General features: G+C 47.7%; 1 protein-coding gene across 2 annotated transcripts in view; it reads right to left on the minus strand.

Moving 5' to 3' along the window:
* The window catches only part of ASTN1 (astrotactin 1), a 222,174-nt gene extending 213,867 nt beyond the window's left edge, over positions 1-8,307 (minus strand). For both annotated transcript variants that reach the window (XM_053391242.1, XM_053391241.1), the window contains exon 1: positions 7,591-8,307. In XM_053391242.1, the coding sequence (XP_053247217.1) occupies positions 7,591-7,933 (343 nt within the window). In that variant the 5' untranslated portion in view covers positions 7,934-8,307. The remainder of the gene's footprint in view (positions 1-7,590) is intronic.
* Between the last annotated feature and the right edge of the window lie 13,948 nt (positions 8,308-22,255).

The following is a 22,255-nucleotide window of genomic DNA, read 5'->3' on the forward strand; positions in this document are numbered from 1 at the left end:
GGTTCCTGATCACATGGATGGCCTCACACACAACTGTACACCCATAGGCCCCTTTCACACTAATGCTGAACATATGGAAGCTGAGGGGAGATCAGCAGGTGTGCCCATGTCAAGGGCATACCAGCACGCATGTTCTCACTTCCCCTTTGTGCATTCAGTTAACAAGGGGGTGATGACTATCTTGCAGAGGTCTTTTCTGTTGCCTCCTTCCACTTGGCCTCTGCTGGGAGGATGAGAAGTCTATCCGATCTCTGAATCTGGTGTGATTCAGCTCACCTGAACACTCCAGATCCAGAGATGTAGAAGCACCTACTCTCGGAGGGGGTTCTCGGCTCTAAGTTTGTCACCTTCCAATCAGGAAGCTTGCCTGAGGGAAGGAGGGCAACGCTCACTTATCTTTTCACGTGTGAGCATGCCACCAGTTTCAATGCAACAAAAGCGTGACCCACTTTTTATCAGAAATTTAGGGGCCACTGCCCTGGACCTTCTATGTCTTATTTCTCACGACCTTCTTGCCCCTTCCCACCTGTGTCTTCTAACTGCAATGCTCCTGTGCCTAGATCAGCTTCCTCCTGCCCACCACGACATTCCCTTCTCCCCAAACCTTTCATCTATGGCACATTTAGTTATCTCTTCTCTGTAGTCCTGCATCTCCATAGTTGAGGGCTCTCCTCTCATTCTGCACCATGTTTATTATTCATTTTCTTTTCAACGTTATAACCCCACCAAGCAAGCACCATGTCGCGTTTGTGTTAAACAGTTGAAAATAAATAATGAACAGCTACAAATCAAGCTATTTACCTACATGCAATTATCACAGCAACCCTCTTAAGATTTTACACATACTCCAAGATCCGGGTTTCCTCTGTTCTCTCACACACCTAAAAGTTCAGGAGGCTGAAAAAGTACAGATTGGGAGCGGAGAGAAGAAAGTGTTGGTGGTTTATCCTAAACTGTATTGAGACTCCAGTTATGTCCCCAATGGGTTGGCATTGTGAGTGGGGAAAACCTTGGCCTGAATAGCACAGGCCTCCGCTGTGTGTTGCCATGGCAACCTCACCAGGTCTTTCTGCAGCAGAGGCTGTAGCAAATGCGCCAAGAGCCCGATTTGCAGCCACCCCATCGCTGCAACTGAGTCGTGGGCACAAACTTCTGTGTGGAAGCCCAGAGGGATATTAAAATGTAGGGATGAAGTAGGAGTTTTTTGGTGGGGTGGGGAGGCAGGAATTCGATTTGGTTGTTTGGGAGCTTGCCTTATGCCAACTCTGCATGAGCCAGCACTAGCACAATCTGCTCTGTCTATATTTACCATGTACATTTCACAACCTCAGCTCTCTCTTTTCCCTCCCCCCCCCCATACACCCACCAACAAAGACACGTTTCATAAACCACAAGGGACTAGTAACAGCTGTATACTAATATACCTCTGCAAAGAAAAAAACCTCACATACATAGGGACATTTAGCAATATAATGAAAGGCAGTATATGAATTCTAATAATTATTATTATTATAATTAAACATTGTTTACAATTAAGCCATTTTAGCTGATTCATAATGTACATTTCAACCAATTCATATCTGCATATTTGAACAAGGACATGCGGTGCTCTTTTCAGTAACTGCTATACGCTTGTGAAACTAATTTCTTGTGGAGAGCCATCAATACCTGAGCTTTATATTTTCCAGAAGTGCTATAAAACTCTGGCTTGAAATAGCATTCTGTGGCTAGGAATAAGCAGGTATTAGTAAAACTAATTTTTTTGTAGTTTTTGTTTTGTTTTTATTTGTTTCACTATTACTGCACAGTGGCCTGGTTTGCACATCACACTTAGTCAAACTTTGCCGTAGTCCAAACTTTTTTCAAAGAGGGCCAGATTTGATGAAGTGAGGACTGAGTCTGGGAGGAGAAATAGAGAAATAGAGCTGTTTTTATATTGTGGGAGAAACTTCTCAGAGGGACTCAAGAGCGACAGTTCTGTAATTAATGATGGAAAGAGCAATGTTATCTATGAAGGCGATGATATATGGAAACCATCTCGAATTGATTGGAAGGACGGAAAAATCCACACAGGATTATTATTGGTGTTTATCGGCTTAAGGAGACTATCAGAAGAGATCATAAAGGAAAAAAAGAAAATATATGAATAAGATGTGATGTGGAAACAGCAAGAAGATCAGAATCCTCCCTTCGGATCTTGAAATATGGGACCCCCAACAAAAATTTAAAATTCGGCTTTGTAATTCGGAATTTATATGATGTGATTTAATTTGATGTGATTGGCCAGTTAATAAAAAATAATTTTTAAAAAAATATATTTTTATTTTTAAAAAAATATTATTTTTTAAAAGATTTGATGAAGTGAAGGGCCGTGAGGACCGACCAAAGGGCCAATCAAAATTGTTGACCTTTTTAAGGACTGAAGTTGTTGAGCTTTTTTTAGGATTGGCAAAGCAAAGTTTTTTAAGGATTTCAGGGAGCTGCTGCAGGGACCGGATTAAACCAACCAGGAGGCCAGATTACTGGAAATGTAGGAGGGTATGGACTTGTAGGAGTCTATGGAAGCTCACATTTGTTTTGCTCCAAACCCAGCCTTTTTGCTCCTGCACCACACTGACACCACATGTCTTCCGAACCTGGGCTAAGTCTCATTAGAATCATATAAACCACCAGCACTTCAGACTTCTCCAGCTGCTGTATGCTCTATTCATTTACCTGAGGCAGCCTCTACTGAGCTGGCTTCTGAAGCAGGATGCGCTGAGTAAACTAATCATGATTGTTTGAAAAAGGTACATTTAAAATAAACTTTGGCATTCTTTGCCCATCTGCAAGGATTTCCATGGATGCGCACTGTGGTCAAAATGCATTTTCCACAACCTAGAGACTGAGGCAAGTAGGAAGAAATATGAAGAAGAGGAACTCTATATTGAAGAAATATTTTTAAAGACGTCCCAAACATCTCCCCAAAAGCCAAAATGAGTTGGGTTAGGCTATTTGTATTGGTTAGGGGTTTGGGGAGGCAGATGGTTGCTGTTATCGATTTTTGTATCATAAAGGTAAAGGGACCCCTGACCATTAGGTCCAGTCGTGACTGACTCTGGGGTTGCGGCGCTCATCTCGCTTTACTGGCCGAGGGAGCTGGCGTTTGTCCGCAGACAGCTTCCAGGTCATGTGGCCAGCATGACTAAGCCGCTTCTGGCGAACCAGAGCAGCACACGGAAACACCGTTTACCTTCCCGCTGGAGCGGTACCTATTTATCTACTTGCACTTTGTGCTTTCGAACTGCTAGGTTGGCAGAAGATGGGACCGAACAACGGGAGCTCACCCCGTTGCGGGGATTTGAACCGCTGACCTTCTGATCGGCAAGTCCTAGGCTCTGTGGTTTAACCCACAGTGCCACCCACGTCCCTTTTGTATCATAATCTTAGAAATTATTGTGATTCACATGGACATTGTTTAATTTGGTTCTGTACTTTTGATACTTTATTTATTGTTTATGACTACTTTTTATGTTTGTAATTATGTAAATTTGCAGTGTTGTGTGCCACCTTGAGCGTGGTTTGAACTGTTAACGGAAACGTGGCATACAAATAAAACTCTGTACATATGTATGCATGTAGTGTTTGCCAAGGCCAGGTGTCAAAAATTAGGAGATTGGCAGTAAAAACTAGGGCCACTTTGATGTAGGCCCTCAGAGAATCACAGACCTGTAGCATCTTATGTGGAAGAAATGGAAGATCTCCTCCGAATCAGTCCCTTGCTAGCTAGCTAGCTCTAGAGCTGATGAGGGGGTTACAGGCTGGATGATGGAGAGATAAAATAAAAGGCCACTGCTCTTTCCTTCACTATCCTTTGTCACATATCTTCTCTGGGTGGCTCTTTTCTCTCTCTCTTTACTTTCTTTTGTTGTTTCCTCCCCACCCCAAAAAAACCCCTACATACTCCAGACTCCTACACTAGGACAAAAAAGAGTGCTTTGCCGATAGCCACTAAGAAGTGATAAAACATGGGTAGGCAAACTAAGGCCCGGGGGCCAGATCCGGCCCAATCGCCTTCTAAATCTGGCCCATGGACGGTCTGGGAATGAGCATGTTTTTACATGAGTAGAATGTGTGCTTTTATTTAAAATGCATCTCTGGGTTATTTGTGGGGCGTAGGAATTCATTCATTCTCCCCCCCCCAAAAAAAAAATATAGTCCAGCCCACCACAAGGTCTGAGGGACAGTGAACTGGCCCCCTGCTGAAAAAGTATGCTGACCTCTGTGATAAAACTACGTAGCACTTCACATTGCAAGTTCGGACTCACCTGAAATCAACAGACACAGGGTCAAGCACACTGGTGAGAACCTGGTCTGTGTTTCAGGATTAAGTGTGGACCAAGTACAGTGGTACCTCGGGTTACATATGCTTCAGGTTACATATGCTTCAGGTTACAGACTCCGCTAACCCAGAAATAGTACCTCGGGTTAAGAACTTTGCTTCAGGATGAGGAAAAAAACTGTGCTCCAGCGGTGCAGTGGCAGCGGGAGGCCCCATTAGCTAAAGTGGTGCTTCAGGTTAAGAACAGTTTCAGGTTAAGAATGAACCTCCAGAACGAATTAAGAACTTAACCAGAGGTACCACTGTATATATGATAGTGAACATCTCACAATAGCTATACTAGATAGGGTTAAGTTGTGAGAATGCAACAAATCTGACAGTATTTTTGGACAGTAGAACTTTAAGGTGTGGAGGGAGGACCCAGAGTTGCACATGAGGCAATAAGAAGAAAAACAACAGGACTCTGCATATCTTTATATAATTTGCATGCGAGAGATAAGGCACATGTGGAAGGACCATGTAATGCAGACGATACTGAAGTTTTGACGGACGCATGAGTCATACAGGCAGAAGGTGAGCTGCATGTAGATGATTGGAGGGTGTTGTAATAATTATGTAGGGAGAATTAGATTGTTGACAGGATGAGTGGGGGTTATGCACTGATATCATAAAAAAACAAATAAAGCAGCCTGCACAATTAAATTCTACTTTGCTTATAAGATTGATAATCATTTTTAGCTCAGCAAATGAGCAATTGACATATATTTGTTTTGGGTCCTGAGATGAGAGATTTACATATTTTCCTTCAAATAATGCACAAGCTGCATGAGAAACACATTTTAACAGCGCTCATACCATGATGCATTGGCCCACTGTGGCACAGTGACCTAGATGAGGAAGCTGTAGGTTCAAATCCTCCTCTGTATGACCATGCATGTGCTACATGTACACATGCATGCATGTACTGTGAGGTTTGTGTGTGCAGGTGGAGATGCCCACTTTTGTCTTGGGCATACCCACAACTGGCATGCAACCACAAAATGCTGCCCAACGCAGAATGAGGCACTACAGCAATGAGTTTGGGCAATGAGGAACATCTAACCCACAGGCCAAATTAGCCCCATTTGGCTTGTGATGCCAGTTCTCCACAGCCATGTCCAATTGCACCTGATGTCATATAAACAGCAGAACTGCAGGGATTGTGTCCACTGAGGAACTCTTGAGTAGAGCTCCCAAGTGGAGCCAATCCCTGGCAAAAACAGTGTTTCCTTGAAGCTGAGGCCAAAAGGAATGCATATGGCTGGTGCAAGCCTGGAAGTGATGATAAAGGCATTCCTGCTAAGTAAAATATTGGGACCTTGTTGGGACTTCAGGAAGGGAGGAAAGGGTTCATCCTCACCCTCCTACACAATCCAATCTCAGTGAAAATTATCCTCCCACATTTAGGTTCTGCTTGTTTTAAACTCATGATTACAAGCATCAGATCATGTTTGGCCGCAAAGGTGCTGCTGACAGCTAAAAGGGGATTGAGTCTGGTAGCATTACATTCTCAAGCCTATGTCACCTAGAGAGGATGACATAGGATTGCACCTAGCACATCAGGGTGCCTGGGGGGTTCCTGGTGCCTGAGGTGACTGACATGGAGAAGTGAATAGCAAAAGCCCTCAAGCCAGGCTGAAAATAGCATGCTGTCTTCAGTTGCCTCCTCACCCTGAGATTCTGTGGCTTTTCCTGAACTCTTAAAGCTAAATCCCTGGAAATTCAAGGTCAAAACCTGAGACTTAATCATCCAAGTCATATCTCAAATGTTCACTCACCAGAATGTGCACATTTTATGGAGGATTTTGAGAAAATGTAACCTACTACTGCATGCACAAAAGGTCCCTAGCATGGGTGCATGGCTTCTGTATTCAAAAAAGCAAAGTACACATCTCCTGCAGCACGCAGAAAGGAAACCTCAAGGACGCCTGGGCCTTTTATGTGGTGGCACCTCAGCTTTTGAACTCTCTCCCAGAGGTTTGCCTTTGTCCTATTGGAACCTGGTAGAAACCTCCTCCTCCAACCCCCTCAGGCTTCTCAAACATGTGTTATTATAATTTAAATGTTACCCGGTTAGGCCTTTGCCACTGCAATAACGGTGGTGCATTTTTAGACACTGCAAGATGCTTTGGAAACTTTTGTGCCACCATATGTCACCAAATAATGAAACAAATAAATAGATAGATAAAAGAAACCTGCTTGGCTTCTATGGCTAGTATCAGAGATCAGCACCTCAGGATCTTCCAGGAGAGGAAACCGAGTTGCATCTAAGGACAAGCAACCGCCACTGGGAGATTTGGAGCCCTTGGTGCTGAAGCCTCTGTGCTGCTGTAACCAGAGGCACCACCTTCTCTTCCCCAAACTCTCCCTCTGACCCCAAGCAGGCAGCTCAAGTGGCTGCTGCCTGGGCACAGCATCCCTGCCTTTCTGGGCAAGCAAGCAAGCAAGCAACTGACCATGGCAGGCCACCTTGGCCACTGGCAGCACCCGCTGGGCAGGCCCAAGCTCATTCCTCAAGCTGCCCAGAGACTGGAAGGGGTGGCAGGTGCTCTTTCTGAGGAAGGCTGAGGCCCCCACCTGCCCCCTCCAGGTGCTGCACTGGGGGCAGGTAGGCCCCGCCCTGCCTCGCCAGCAGGAGGCCCAAGTTCAATCCCCGGCCTCTCCAGGGAGGGCTGTTGGGAGAGACTCCCTCGCCTGAAATCCAGGAGAGCCGCTGCCAGTCCGTGTGGGCAATACGGAACATGATGTGGCTCAGCAGGCGGCTGCTCTTCCCGTCGGCAAGGTGTCGGGAAAGGCGGCTGAGGGAGAAGCAGCTGCCGCAGCAGCAGCCTCCGCTCTCGCTCCGGGAACGACCCGCAAGCGCCAACCGGGAAAAGCGGCAGCCGCAGCGACGCCTCACGCCCGCTGGGCCCCGTGGCGGAGCCGAGCCGGTGCCTGCCGTCGCCTGGGCTGCCTCACCCGCCCCGCCTCGCCGCCGCTCAGGTGGCAAGGCGCCGAGGTCCGCGCAATCTCTCGCTCGCTCTCCGGGCCTCGGCGGGGAAGGGCTGCCGGCAGAGCCAGCCGGGGCGAGGGCCCCTGGAAGCCCGGCGCCGGCCAGGCTAGGGCCGCGTGCAGGACGGGAAAGGTCACCTCGCTGGGCGCGGAGCAGAGGCCGAGTGGTCGGGCGAGGGAGGGAGGGAGGCCGCCCTGGCGCTGCTCGGCCCGCAGGCCGGCGGGCGGGCCGGACTCACCCAGCACGAAGTAGGGCAGCTCGGTGTTCTCCAGGTCGTCGACCACCACCATCTCCCCCGGGAAATCGTTGCGCACCGAGAAGAGCAGCTTGGGCTCGGAGGCCGACGGGCTGTGCATGATGCTCAGGTCGTTCTCCCTCAGGAAGGGCAGCGCCGACACCGTGATGCTCTTCAGCTTGCACTCCATCTCCTTGGAAGGGTCCCCGTCCGCCTCGGCCGGCCCAGCGGCGGCGGCGGCAGCGGCTGCAGCGGCGGCTGCGGCCCCGGCAGCGGCGGCGGCTGGGAGGCGATAGCAGCAGCAGTAGCAGCAAGAGAGCAGGATGCAGAGGCGAGCGAAAGCCATCTTGAGGCTGCGGGCGCCGAGCGGAGACGCTCCCTGGTCCCGAAGCGGGGCTCTGGGTGCCTGCTGCTGGGCGATGCGACCGGGCGGCGGAGGGGGCGCGAAGCGAGGGAGGGAGGCTCTTTGTCTGCCGCCGAAAGGGAGCGCAAGGCAGGCGGAGGAGGCGATCACGAAAGCGGGCTCGTCTCCGTTCCCGGCGCCTTCCTCCTCCTTTGCATCTTCTTCGCCGCGCACCCGCGCGCTCAGGCTGCTAGTCGCCACCTGGGTTGTGCAGCGCGGCTGGGGAGGGGAGGGCGATGCACAGCTACATTTGGGGGTGCAAGGAGGCTTCCCTTTTAAAAAAGAAAAAAGCCCCTTCCGTGACCCTGAACGGGCAAGTGAGAGATGCCCCGCAGGATCAAAAGTCCAGCATCCTCTTTGGGGGAACCACGCAGGCAGGGATGGAGGATAACAGCTTCGCCTGTCCCCCAAGTATTGGCATTCAAAGGTATACTGTCTCTGGAGGCTATGCTTACCTGTTGTGGCTAATAACTGCTTATAAACAATACGGTTTGGGGGGGGGTCCGTATAGTAAAAGCTATGGTTTTCCCAGTAGTGATGTATGGAAGTGAGAGCTGGACCATAAAGAAGGCTGATCGCCGAAGAATGGATGCTTTTGAATTATGGTGCTGGAGGAGATTCCTGAGAGTCCCATGGACTGCAAGAAGATCAAACCGATCCATTCTTAAGGAAATCATCCCTGAGTGCTCACTGGAAGGACAGATCCTGAAGCTGAGGCTCCAATACTTTGGCCACCTCATGTGAAGAGAAGACTCCCTGGAAAAGACCCTGATGTTGGGAAAGATGGAGGGCACAAGGAGAAGGGGGCGACAGAGGACGAGATGGTTGGACAGTGTTCTCGAAGCTACAAACATGAGTTTGACTAAACTGCGGGAGGCAGTGGAAGACAGAAGTGCCTGGTGTGCTCTGGTCCATGGGGTCACGAAGAGTCGGACACAACTAAACGACTAAACAACAACAACATTATCCAACATGCATCTTTTGAATCCCCACTGCTATCTCAGAGCACCCCTTTTAAAGAAACCCCTTTTAACCAAGCGAAAGCTGTTGGTTGTTTTTTTTTAATTGCTTTAGAATTCTATTCATATTAATGGAGAAGAATTCAGCATAAAAGGCAAGGTCTTCTGCTTACCTGGGTTGTGTTAATCAAGGGACTTTGCTTTTGGAGGATTTGTTGTTTAGGAAGATATTGATTCACTAGTGGAGAGTCTCCCTGTGAACCTGGAACTCTGTGTAGACAACCCAAGGCCCAAATCAAAATATGGAAGCTTCCTGTGTTATTTTTCCCTGATTTGAAACACACCTTTCAACTTTATTGAGCCTTCACAGCAGCTCCCTCAATTAAAATGCTTCCACAAATGAAAGCAATATGAATGTACAGGCATCTGTCAACTTACACAGGGGTTACGTCCCAGGTTTTGTTAAGTCAAAATCGTGCATTGTCAAAACACATTGGGTTCAATGGCAGGTGGGGTTGCCAGTCTCCCCCCCCCCCGATGCCTGCACTGTTTCTGTCCCCCCAAAATTTTTTGGGGGAAAGTATTTTATCAAGTGCAAAACGCTGAATAAGCACAAGTTAAATGTGTGCAAGTTCTCCAATCTTATACCCGCTTACCTGAATGAGCCTCACTGATCTCAGTAGGACTTACTTCTGAGTAGACATAGAATTATACAGTTGGAAGCAGCGGCGGAGCAAGCCGATCAGGTGCCTGGGGCGGCGCATGCGCTCTGTGCCGGGGGCCAGCCAGGGCAGGATGCTCCGCAGGGCCTCTGAGGAGTCTGTCTGCCTCCTCCCACTCAGCTTCCCTACAGCTGAGGGGGAGGTGGCGGGTGGACCATTTTGGGCAGCATGGAGCCTGTGGGCGCCCAAGCCACCACATCACTCCCAGGAGAGACGCGTGGCTCGGGTGTGCTGCAGGCCCCGCGGTGAGTTCCGCCAAGCATTTTGTCACCCCTCTCGGTGGCGACACCCGGGGCGGCCTGCCCCCACCGCACCCTCTTCCTCCGTCCCCGGTTGGAAGGGATCCTGAGGATCATCTAGTCCAACCCCAAGAATATGCAGCTGTCCCATATGCGGATTGAACCTGCAGCCGTAGCCTTATCAGCACCATGCTCTAAGCAACTGAGGTATCCAGGCTGACATGTACAGGATCACACTATAAATGTATCTGCTGATACATGGCTTCTCTGTTCCCCATTTTGTCTTCACAACAATCATGTGAGGTAGGCTTGGCAGCACAATAGTGACTGGACCAAGCCCACCCAATGTGCTACATCCAGCATACCACCCATTACGCAACAGCTGCTTTCAAGCAGCAGCCGCAATTTAAAATATGCAAAGAATCAGGGTTCACACACATTACTCAGGAGCAGGACAGTGCCGAAAGCCCTCTCTGGTTCAGAATGGGTCTAACGTAAAACCAGATCAAGTTGAAACATACAAAGTCCACCGGATTAATCTATTTTAAAGAAATCCATTCATGATTTCTCTTGGTTGGCGCTAGTATTTGTGAGGATGCCATTCTACACTTTATACAGAAGAAAACCCAGATTTACTATCAACAAGAAGCAGGAGGAGGTCATGCCTCCATGGTGAGTCTACCATTGTGATACGTGCATGTGTAAAGCTGTGTTTGTCATAGTCACACTTCACATTTTTTGTATTACACTTAATTAAAAATACAGTAGAACCTTGGGTTGCGAACGTGATCCATGTGGGAGGCACGTTCACAACCCGCAGTGTTCGCCCCCCCTTTCCCAGAGTTTTTTAGGGAGGACGGCGCTGCCAGCAAGGATCGAGGAGGTGGGCAGCGGCTGGAGGGTGGCTCCTCCAGCGGGGAAGAGGCGGAGGCAGGACGCGGGGCCACCTGGCTCAGCTGGCTGCTTCATGCCAAGGTGGCCACAGCAGATGGAGGCTCCAGGCATATGGCGGAGGCGGGCGAAGGCAGCAAGCTGATGCCGGGAGGTGCCGCATCCAGCCTCCGCCGCTTCCCTGGCGCCCTCCAGAACTTGGCACCCTGGCACCCTGCACCACTAGCCTCTATGGGTAAGACGCCCCTGAGTCTCTCAAATTCAGAAGTAAACTGAGATTTGAATCCAGATCTCCAGGGCAAAAGTCAACACAATACCCATAGGCAGAATTGCTGGAAGTGAAAGTGTGTTTTGCAAAATTTGTTTCACACCTGTCAAAGTGGCCCGGAGGATCTGGGCCATGAGGTTAGAAAAATCTTCCACCTCTGATTTATCCACTTGCCTGGTTCCAGTCCAGCCCCCTCATGATCTCCATTTTATCCGTTCACCTTTGACCTATCCAGCCATGTGTATCCAGCAAAGCCTTTCTGCCTTCCCAAACACTGATTCTACCACCCATGTTGTATCATGTAGGAAATGTTTTAGAATCTGAAAAGCACTTCCTTTCAAAGCTATAGACTTTCTGTTCTACAAGGCCCTTTACACCAGCATGCCAGGCAGAATCTAAGCACAATGAGAACTTGATTATTCTTTCACTGGTGGCCTCAGCAGTGGCAACTAGTAACTAAAAGGAAAGGGCTCTCAGCTGGATCTGGATCTAGGCAGGATAGAGTGGTTCCTGTGTGGTGCTTCCTCTCCCTGTAATGGCCTCAGCCATCTAAATGTTTATGATGGGAACATGAGGTTCTTGCCAACCATGCTCTGCACCCTCTTTGAGTGTTTTGCCTGCCTGGAATGTGTTTTTGAACAGCTATTATGCCTCTCGCATGCCTGGATGAGGGGTTGTGGTTGTGTGTGTGTGTGTGACTATGTGTAAACCTCTGACTTTTACATGGCTGGGAAGTAGCCTAGTGTTACAAAAATAAGAGATACAGTGGTACCTCGGGTTACATACGCTTCAGGTTACATACGCTTCAGGTTACATACGCTTCAGGTTACAGACTCTGCTAACCCAGAAATAGTACCTCGGGTTAAGAACCTTGCTTCAGGATGAGAACAGAAATCATACTCTGGTGGTGCGGAGGCAGCAGGAGGCCCCATTAGCTAAAGTGGTGCTTCAGGTTAAGAACAGTTTCAGGTTAAGAACGGACCCCTGGAACGAATTAAGTACGTAACCAGAGGTACCACTGTACTATTATTTTGCTTCTGGTTGCAGCCACCTAAAGTACTGAGGCCAATGGAATCATGTCTGAAGCAAGTACTGCCATCCCCACAACCAATTTTTTTTCATTGTTCTAATCACTAACTAAGACCATAAGAAGAGCCCGCTGGATCAGACCAAGGGCCCATCTAGTCCAGCATCTTGTTCTCACATGGCCACATGTCCGGGAAATCCTTGAGCACAACCAGATCACAAGATATCTGTGGTTTCCAGCCTCCTTTAAGGACATCCACGTCTCTGGCCATCACTGCCTCCTTTGAGTACCATAGTTTAACTATGCACTGTGTGAAGAAGAACTTTCTTTTATTCATTCTGAATCTCCCAACATTTATTTAACTCCCGAGAAGCTATTGAGAATGCATAACATTGTTTCAAACGTTTGCTGGAAGCACCAAAAATATGAAGGAGCATTTTTTCATGCCTGGTGGACTTGTGAAAAAGCTAAAAGTTACTGGATACAAATACATACATTGATACAGCAGATTCTAAAGGTTAATATCCAACTGAAGCCAGAACACTTTCTTTTGAGGCTAATGGGCATACAATTAGAAAAGGATTATGGAAGATTACTCCAATGTAAGATTACTGCGACGAGACTGCTATATGCACAAAGATGGAAAGACAGAGCCTTACACACTATAGAAGATTGGCTGATAAAATTATTGGACTTGGCTGAGATGGTTAAGCTAACATGTTTAATTAGAGAAAAATCATTACTGACATTTGTTAAGGATTGGAAATTTCTTATGGACTTTTTGCATGAAAGAGAAAATGAACTTGTAATATATGGATTTGAAGATTGAAAAAATACTGGTTTATAGAAGGTAGAATGGTTGGATCTTAAAGAATGAATATCATACGTAGCTGCAGAGAGCTGGAAGTCCTTTTATTTTACTCTATCTTTCTATAGTTTCTTTCATTTCCTTTTCTCTTGCTTTCCCCTTCTTTATGTTCAATACCATCTGTACAGAACCCTAGCATGGTAGTCTTTCAGTCTTTCATTTCTGACCCTAATAACAATGACTGCTGTATTTCCCTTAGTGCTGGAAAGGTTGCTATAGTGTCACAGGCAGCTTATTGAATGTTCCTTGTGATATCAGCATGTCAGAAGTCCTTCTTGTACACCATTTAAAATTAAGCCATCCCTAAGGGACAAGTTTTCACTGTGTGCTTTGTTTTGCATTTGGAGCCTCTGTGCTGCTCCTCTGCAATGTGGGACTGCATACTTCAATTCCTACAATTAAACACACACACACAACATTACCCTGTGGGATAAGGCTGTGATGCTGTGGTCTAAACCACTGAGCCTCTTGGGCTTGCTGATCAGAAGGTCGGCAGTTCCAATCCCCACGACAGGGTGAATTCCTGTTGCCCTGTCCCAGCTCCTGCCATCCTATCAGTTCAAAAGCATACCGGCACAAGTAGATAAATAAGTACAGCTGCGGTGGGAAGGTAAACGGTGTTTTCATGCACTCTGGCACTTGTCATTGTCCTCCATGCACCAGTAGTGGTTTACGATACGATAATCTTTATTGTCATTGGCCCATACAGAACAATGAAATTGAAAAATCTACATAAAACATTCAAAACCCAACAAGCCTGCTATCCCAGCTATCTCAACCTGATTAGCCCCCTAAAAACTCTGATAGCCTATTTTTAATACAATATACTCCCATAGAGACTCCTTACACTGCGTTTAAAACCAAAATCGCATTTGGGTAGAAACTGTTTCTCAGGCGGCTAGTCCTAGTCTTTATAACCCTGTACCTTCTTTCAGAACGCAGAAGCTGAAAGAGATCATTTTCGGGGTGCGCACTATCCTGTGCTATCTCTGCAGCTTTCTTATGGCACCTGGAAGCATAGATTTAATCCAAGGTGGGAAGAATGCACCCAATTATTCTCTCCGCAGTCTTTACAACCCAGGACAGCATTGTTTTTTCCCTCACTGTGCAGCTCCCAAACCACACACACACATCACAAGTTAATACACTCTCCACAGTACAATGGTAAAATGCCATCAACAGGTCCTTTGAAAGATTGTTTTTCCGGAGGATTCTCAGAAAATATAACCTCTGAGAATCATGCTGGCCACATGACCCGGAAAACTGTCTGTGGACAAATGCCGGCTCCCTCAGCCTGAAAGCGAGATGAGCGCCGCAACATCATAGTCACCTTTGACTGGACTTAACCATCCAAGGGTCCTTTACTTTTACCTTTTATTCCCTGGTACCAAAGCCATTTCCCCACATTTGAAATCAGAACAAGAGCTTTCATGCGCATGCCCATTACTGAAGGAAAGCAGTAGTCTTGACAGGATCCAAAATGAGAATTTTGCAATTCATTTATTTGTTTGGAACTCTTTCATTTCAACAAAAAATAGCAAAACTCAAAAACAGCACGCAATTCTGTAGTGGTGACTATTTCTTGTTCCAGTCAAAACTGTGTTCTTAAAAGGTACTGCCAGCTGGAAGCCTGATCAATTTTTAACACACATAAATGAGTTAGTAGTTTGGGCACACCTGCCATTACTGCCTCCTGCCAATTATTGTCCTTTTAAAACCAAATGCTCCGGTAATAATAATTTTTAAAAGCTTCTGTCTCCGTCACTATGTGAAAAGGCCTACAAAAGTGATAAAGAAATTGACAGCTGTCAACACGGGAAAATGTCACAATACGGCTTTTAATCTATTCAAGGCTTTTCATGCTTTTCTGATACTGCAAGGGGTGGGGGCACCCCGGGCTCCAACATTATCATTCTCAAGGCCGAAATGCCCAGTGAATCTCTGGGGAAGGGTCTGTAAACTCTCTGAAGCATTCCAAAAATCAATAGGACTAAACAAATGTATACCCACTGAGGAGTCATGGAATCCTGTGAGCCAGTGTGGTGTAGTGGTTAAGAGCGGTAGACTCGTAATCTGGTGAACCGGGTTCGCATCTCCACTCCTCCACCTGCAGCTGCTGGGTGACCTTGGGCTAGTCACACTTCTCTGAAGTCTCTCAGCCCCACTCACCTCACAGTGTTTGTTGTGGGAGAGGAAGGGAAAGGAGAATGTTGGCCGCTTTGAGACTCCTTCGGGTAGTGATAAAGCGGGATATCAAATCCAAACTCCTCCTCCTCCTCTTCTTCTTCTTTTGTGGTGTTTGCAGCCCAATCAGAAACACATGTTTTGCTAGACAAGCACAGAGGCTTCTTAAATTTCCTAGAGAGGACCTTCTGTGTGATGACTTCACCTGCCTCCTCTGGTGGAGAATTCTGTAACAAAGGAGGTAAACTTTTATACAGTGATACCTTGGGTTAAGTACTTAATTCGTTCCAGAGGTCCGTTATTAACCTGAAACTGTTCTTAACCTGAAGCACCATTTTAGCTAATGGGGCCTCCTGCTGCTGCTGCGCCACTGCTGCGTGATTTCTGTTCTCATCCTGAAGCAAAGTTCTTAACCTGAAGCACTATTTCTGGGTTAGCAGAGTCTGTAACCTGAAGCGTATGTAACCTGAGGTACCACTGTACTTCCTCCTGCCTCTGAGGAGACTCTTTTCCTACCATGCTTCCAAGCTAAGCAGATGTGTTTTGCTGAAGCTTCTGCTTTTAGCAATGTTTGTTGACACTATGAACAGAATATATTTTTTTAATTAAAAGTATTTTAGCAACAGCGAATTTATCTAGTGGGCATCACAACATCCTGTGATCAAGATTTTCACATGTCGAACAAACTACTTCCCTTTGTCTTTCCTGAACCAGCTGCCACTCAGTTTCTTTCAGTGACTCTGCAGGCTGGCAGGGAGAGCAGAATTATCTTGTTCCATATTATTCCCAGTTTTACCAACCTGTTTCATTTTTTCCTAAGCCCAAAAGCCTAGTGAATCACACAGAATAAAGTTCTCAATTGCTGGACTTTGCTGAAGTCATCTCACTGGTTAGACTTCATGATATTGTTATGAAAGTTGGGTGCCACCCCCACTCTGCAAGTTTCCAGGGGGTTCCAGTCACTCACCCAGGGTCTGTGTTGCTTTGGAGAATTGAGACATGGCAGAGACTGTCGTAGTTTATTCACCTATTTACACCTTCAGTCTGCATTGAGGGAGTCCAGATCTTGCAGCCCAGTTATTTCATGAGGGGCTTGTCACCCACAGTAGTGAAGCCATGGAGTCCAAGACATCTCTCCCAGCCAGCCTTCCACCAAACTGCCCAAGATGAATCTTTCTGTTTTTGTTTTCCCATTCTTCCCAGCACACCTTGCTAAATACTCTCTTTCCTGTCACTTCGAACCCACACCCCATCACCATGGCAACCTCTGTCAGCCCAAGCTCTCCGATAGGCCATCAACCCTTTTGTCATGTTAATGCCTCTATCCCAGGTGAGGCCCTGGCTTGGAAAGTGGCCTGTACTTTTCCACTGACCACTAATCTTCTCTTCAATACTCCAGATAATCAAAATCCTACCATTTATTAATTTCTAGGTTTTAGGGGGGTCCCCCCAGAATCTGTAGGTAAAGGTAAAGGACCCCTGGGTGGTTAAAGGTAAAGGGACCCCTGACCGTTAGGTCCAGTCACGGATGACTCTGGGGTTGCAGCACTCATCTCGCTTTATTGGCTGAGGGAGCCGGGTCATGTGGCCAGCATGACTAAGCTGGTGAACTGTTTCTGGTGAACCAGAGCAGCGCACGAAAATGTCGTTTACCTTCCCGCCAGAGCGGTACCTATTTATCTACTTGCACTTTGACGTGCTTTCGAACTATTAGGTGAGCAGGGACCGAGCAATGGGAGCTCACACGTTAAAGCAGAGGCAGTTACTCCTTTTAGGCCAAGGGCCTCTGACAGACACATGCCAGCACCAGGTGTGGCCCATAGTGTGGTTAAAATGCACACAATGAGACATGACACGGGCACCCCCTCCTCCGCTAGTCCATTCAGGTCAGCTAAGAGGGTCTCCCTTCATCCAATGGCCAGCCTGAAGACTGGAAAGAGCCAATCAACATCACCTTCAGAGTGCTGGGGTGCCCCTCCCCAATGCTTTGTCCAATATATATTTGCCAGAGCTGCCAAAATTGGTGGGGGCAGAGAAAAAATTGCTTGGGGGAGGCTGATCAGGCCACCCAACTAAGGATTAACCACCTGCAGCTCTTAGAATCATAGAATCATAGAATCATAGAGTTGGAAGAGACCACAAGGGCCATCGAGTCCAACCCCCTGCCAAGCAGGAAACACCATCAGAGCACTCCTGACATATGGTTGTCAAGCCTCTGCTTAAAGACCTCCAAAGAAGGAGACTCCACCACACTCCTTGGCAGCAAATTCCACTGTCGAACAGCTCTTACTGTCAGGAAGTTCTTCCTAATGTTTAGGTGGAATCTTCTTTCTTGTAGTTTGGATCCATTGCTCCGTGTCCGCTTCTCTGGAGCAGCAGAAAACAACCTTTCTCCCTCCTCTATGTGACATCCTTTTATATATTTGAACATGGCTATCATATCACCCCTTAACCTCCTCTTCTCCAGGCTAAACATGCCCAGCTCCCTTAGCCGTTCCTCATAAGGCATCGTTTCCAGGCCTTTGACCATTTTGGTTGCCCTCCTCTGGACACGTTCCAGTTTGTCAATGTCCTTCTTGAACTGTGGTGCCCAGAACTGGGCACAGTACTCCAGGTGAGGTCTGACCAGAGCAGAATACAGTGGCACTATTACTTCCCTTGATCTAGATGCTATACTCCTATTGATGCAGCCCAGAATTGCATTGGCTTTTTTAGCTGCCGCGTCACACTGTTGGCTCATGTCAAGTTTGTGGTCTTCATATAGTGCAAAGCCCAGCCTAACCACCAAATGCATAGTTTTGTTCTTTTGCAATGCAAAAACAAAAGCTGTTTGGTTTTTTTCAAATGTTCAAGGAAATTGATATAGTTGCTTTTATTTAGATGATTAATCAGGGAATACGCATAGCCAATGAACAAAGTTTCTGGCAATTGCCTATGGGAGTTCTATAGGTGCGGCTAGGAGCAGAGCTGGTAATTATGCTGCTCCCGTTTTATTTATCTGAATGCATTATTTATGCCTTTTCACAAAGTTCCATTCTTTTAATATACTACTGTGTATTAAAGGGACAACCGTTTGAAATCTAATCAGTTTGAAGACTGAGTTAAGAGTCATTTTAAGCGCCATATTTCTCAGTGGGAGCCCCAGTCAATTCCCCACCCCCCACCCCCCAGTATGCTTTTTGGAGGAAATGTTTGGCTTTCTGTTACTGATTTGCAGATCCATTCAAATAACACTGGGCTTGGTTGGGGGATATAATAGAATTTTGTGCATGGGACAATTTAGTGGCACACAGTCATTGCTGTTCTGCTTTAAGGTGGGAGTGGAAAAGCAGACTTCTGGAATCCAAATATATAACATTCTAGAGCCATTTGATCAGTTCCCCTTTTTCCAACCCCAAATAATAATAATATAATAATAATACCTTTATTGTCAATCAGTGGCGTAGCGTGGGTTGTCAGCACCCGGGGCAAGGCAAGTAATTTGCACCCCCTAACCCGTGGATTTGCGCCCCCTAACCCGTGGATTTGCGCCCCTAACCATAACCCCCAGATATTGCGCCCGGTGCGGCTGGCCCCCCTGCACCCCCCACGCTACGCCACTGTTGTCAATGTACAACCTGTGTACAGTGAAATTAACCGAGCCTCCCCCTCCCCACAAACACTCAGTCTCTTTGCACTCTGTGTGCTTGTCACACAACACACCAACCCCAAAAGTATGCATAAGTAGGTGAAGTCCGTACCTCGCACCACATTGTGCAAACACATCCATACACATATTATTCCAAACAAAACACACCCTTCTCGGGAGCTCAAAGCCGCAGCGTATGAAAGCGCCACCATCTTGTGTGTATTGAGGCATGGGGGGGGGGTTTCATTGAAACCAAGTTGGGGGGGGTAAAGGTCAAATACTGCTCCCTCCGCTGGCAAACATAATTGTTCCCCCCTCACCCATGGCAATTTAAGGGGGTGGGGAGAGAAAATACTTTGGTGTATTAGGAAAATGTCCAGTTAACGTGATAGACTGATTATTAAAGGTAAAGGTACGTCTGACCGTTAGGTCCAGTCATGGATGACTCTGGGGTTGCGCGCTCATCTCGCTCTATAGGCCGATGGAGCCGGTGTTTGTCCGCAGACAGCTTCCAGGTCATGTGGCCAGCATGACTCAGCCACTGGTGAACCAGAGCAGCGCACAGAAACGCCGTTGACCTTCCTGCCGGAGTGGTACCTATTTATCTACTTGCACTTGACATGCTTTTGAACTGCTAGGTGGGATGCGGGTGGCGCTGTGGTCTAAACCACAGAGCCTAGGGCATGCCGATCAGAAGGTCGGCGGTTAGAATCCCCGCGATGGGGTGAGCCCCCGTTGCTCGGTCCCTGCTCCTGCCAACCTAGACTGATTCTTAGAGGGATGGAAATAGGAAATAGCTAGAGGCCATTCTCACCCTGCATATACCCTGTACAATGGGTCATCTCTCCCCTCCCCCCTCCCTGCCAGGAAGTTACACAGCTGTGCCACTGGGCATAAAATAAATAAAAGAAGTCAGGTTTTGTGAGGCGGGGGAAACTGAATAGGGGAAACACGGGAGAAGAATGCTTTGATTCCTGTGGTATGCAGACGTCCCATAACAATGGACTGAAAAGAAGCATATTTGCTCCACAAAAAATGTGATGTAGGTGCAAGCGAAAGTGTTTCCTTTCCACAGTAAATGGCCAGTCATGCTGGCAGCCTTAGACTTAAAATAAGGAGTCATGTTCAGCCTATTTCTCCCAATGCCAAAGCAAACGGGGCTAGTCATATGATTAATTATGTGTTTTGAATCTCAAAACTAAATACACTTGCTGGGAGAAATTCTCATTGATCTGTTGAATGGAACTTGCATCCAAGTAAGCGTGTTTGAAATCAATTGGAGCCAGAACTGTGAACACTAAACAAAAGGAAAGAAATCCTCTGTTGATCATACCAGCAGGGCCAGTTGGTGCAGGACTCAAATGTGGGGGGGGGGCTGGTTCTTTACTGGCAGAACCTGGCAAGGGCTGTGGCCCTTGGGCAACCCTCATACCTACAGGACCGCCTCTCCCGGTATGCCCCACAGAGGACCATAAGGTCCATAAATGGCAACACCCTAGAGGTCCCGGGCCCTAAGGAAGTTAGATTAGCCTCAACCAGAGTTAGGGCCTTCTCAACACTGGCCCCGGCCTGGTGGAACGCTCTGTTGCATGAGACCAGGGCCCTGCGTGATCTGATTTCTTTCCGCAGGGCCTGTAAGACAGAGTTGTTCAGCCTGGCCTTTGGCTTGGAATCAGTTTTATTCCCTCCCCCTCTTTCTTTTTTCCTTTCTCCTCCTGTTGAAAGGGTTAATCTCAATACTATCTGCACCTAAGCTAACTTCTGCAGTTGTGGTTAAGCAGCTAGCAAAAAACCGCAATTGCAAGCTGGGAGCTACTTCCTCTTTCTGCCGGCTAGCAGGAAGCTGCAGAAACGCAAGAGACAAGGAGCACACAAACAAGGGAGGGAGGGGGCTTAGCTAGCTATATGCCATATTAGGGAGTAAGCTAAAACTTGCCAGCTGATTGGAGAAGGTTTTGGGGAAGCTTGGGGGAGGGAAGGGTGTTTTCAAGGTATAAGAAAGTTTGCAAATGTGAAATTGGGCGTAGCCAGTCTTTGGAGAGGACTCCACTGGCTGCCTCTGCGCAGATCTCAATAAATCTCTTTTCTCTGACCAAGAAGTCTCTGGAATTGTTTTTCCCCTCTGGCCACGGGGTTGGCGGACCGCTGGACCTCCGGGTACTGCTAATCTAAGGCTTCATTTTGGGGGCTCGTGTCCGGGATGGGTCCCCACCCCACGAAAGGTGGACCGAGGGGCCAGACTCGACCGGGTGAGCAACCAGGACCAGCGCTCGCAATCTCCAGCGCGCACCCTGCCAGTTCGTAGGGGGAGATCGCCACGCTGTGCCTGAGCCGAGACACCCAGTCGGGAGAGAAAAGAGGACGGCCGAAGGAGGGGTCCGCAGCGGAACAGGTAAGCCCAAGGGAAAGGGCGTGGTAGGAAGCCTGATCAGCTTCCCCTGGCCGTGAGCAGTAGAGTGCCGCCAGAAAAGGGATAAAGGGTCTGGCTGTGAGCAGTAGAGTGCCGCCAGAAAAGGGATAAAGGGTCTGGCTGTGAGCAGTAGAGTGCCGCCAGAAAAGGAACAAAGGAACTGGCCGTGGCAATAAGGTGCCGCCCCGCCAGACGGGAAAAGGGAAAGGGGAAACAGAGGGGAAATTATTTTGGTGTGTTTTGTGTGTTGCATGTTGGAATTATATTGGGGTGTGTTTTGTATGTTGCATGTCAGATACTCCAGTGGCTGAATTGTCAAGTGTGGGCCGGGGCTTAGCGTCCCCTTGGCCGAGCGATTGCAGGGCTGTGCATTTCTTAGCAACGCGAGTTCGCCAAGTCACAGTCTGTAGTGGTTGGTGTGTGAAAGGATCTTAAGCCCGGTTAGGAGCGGAGTATCTGAAAAAAAAATGGGGTCTGGGGCAAGCTAACGTAGTCCTCTGAAATGTTTTTTAACCAACTGGAAAGCAGCTACGAAGCATGATGATTGGGTTCAAATTGAGAAGAGAGAGGATGAGGACATTGTGTGAGGTTGATTGGCCCACCCAAGGAACTAATTGGCCCTTGGAGGGCAGATTTAATTTGCAACTAATCAACCCACTATATCAAAATATCTTGAACGTCCACCCAGACCAGATCCCTTATATTTCTACCTGGAAAATCAATGTAGAAAAGAATCCACCGTGGCTGAAAGCCTGCCGAGGCGACGCCCCACAAAATACAATTTGTGCAGTCTGACCGGCAGGGAAGTCAGAAAAGCCTCCGGTGATATCAGAGCCGGAAGGAGAGGAAGGAGAAGAGGGGGAAGTCATTAAACCGCCGCCACCCTATGCTCCACCAACTGCCCCTCTAGCGAATCCCCGAGGCCCAGGGCCCCAGGACCAGGGAGGAGCCGGCCCTCAGCCTGAACCCTCCAAGGTTGATGAATTAGAGAGCAAAGAGGAAGAGGATGATGAGGAGTTTATGAAGGGACTAATTGAGTTAGCAAAGAAAGGAAAAATGTGGACACAGT

This window comes from Podarcis raffonei, chromosome 6, assembly GCF_027172205.1.
Source record: "Podarcis raffonei isolate rPodRaf1 chromosome 6, rPodRaf1.pri, whole genome shotgun sequence".
NCBI lineage: Eukaryota > Metazoa > Chordata > Lepidosauria > Squamata > Lacertidae > Podarcis > Podarcis raffonei.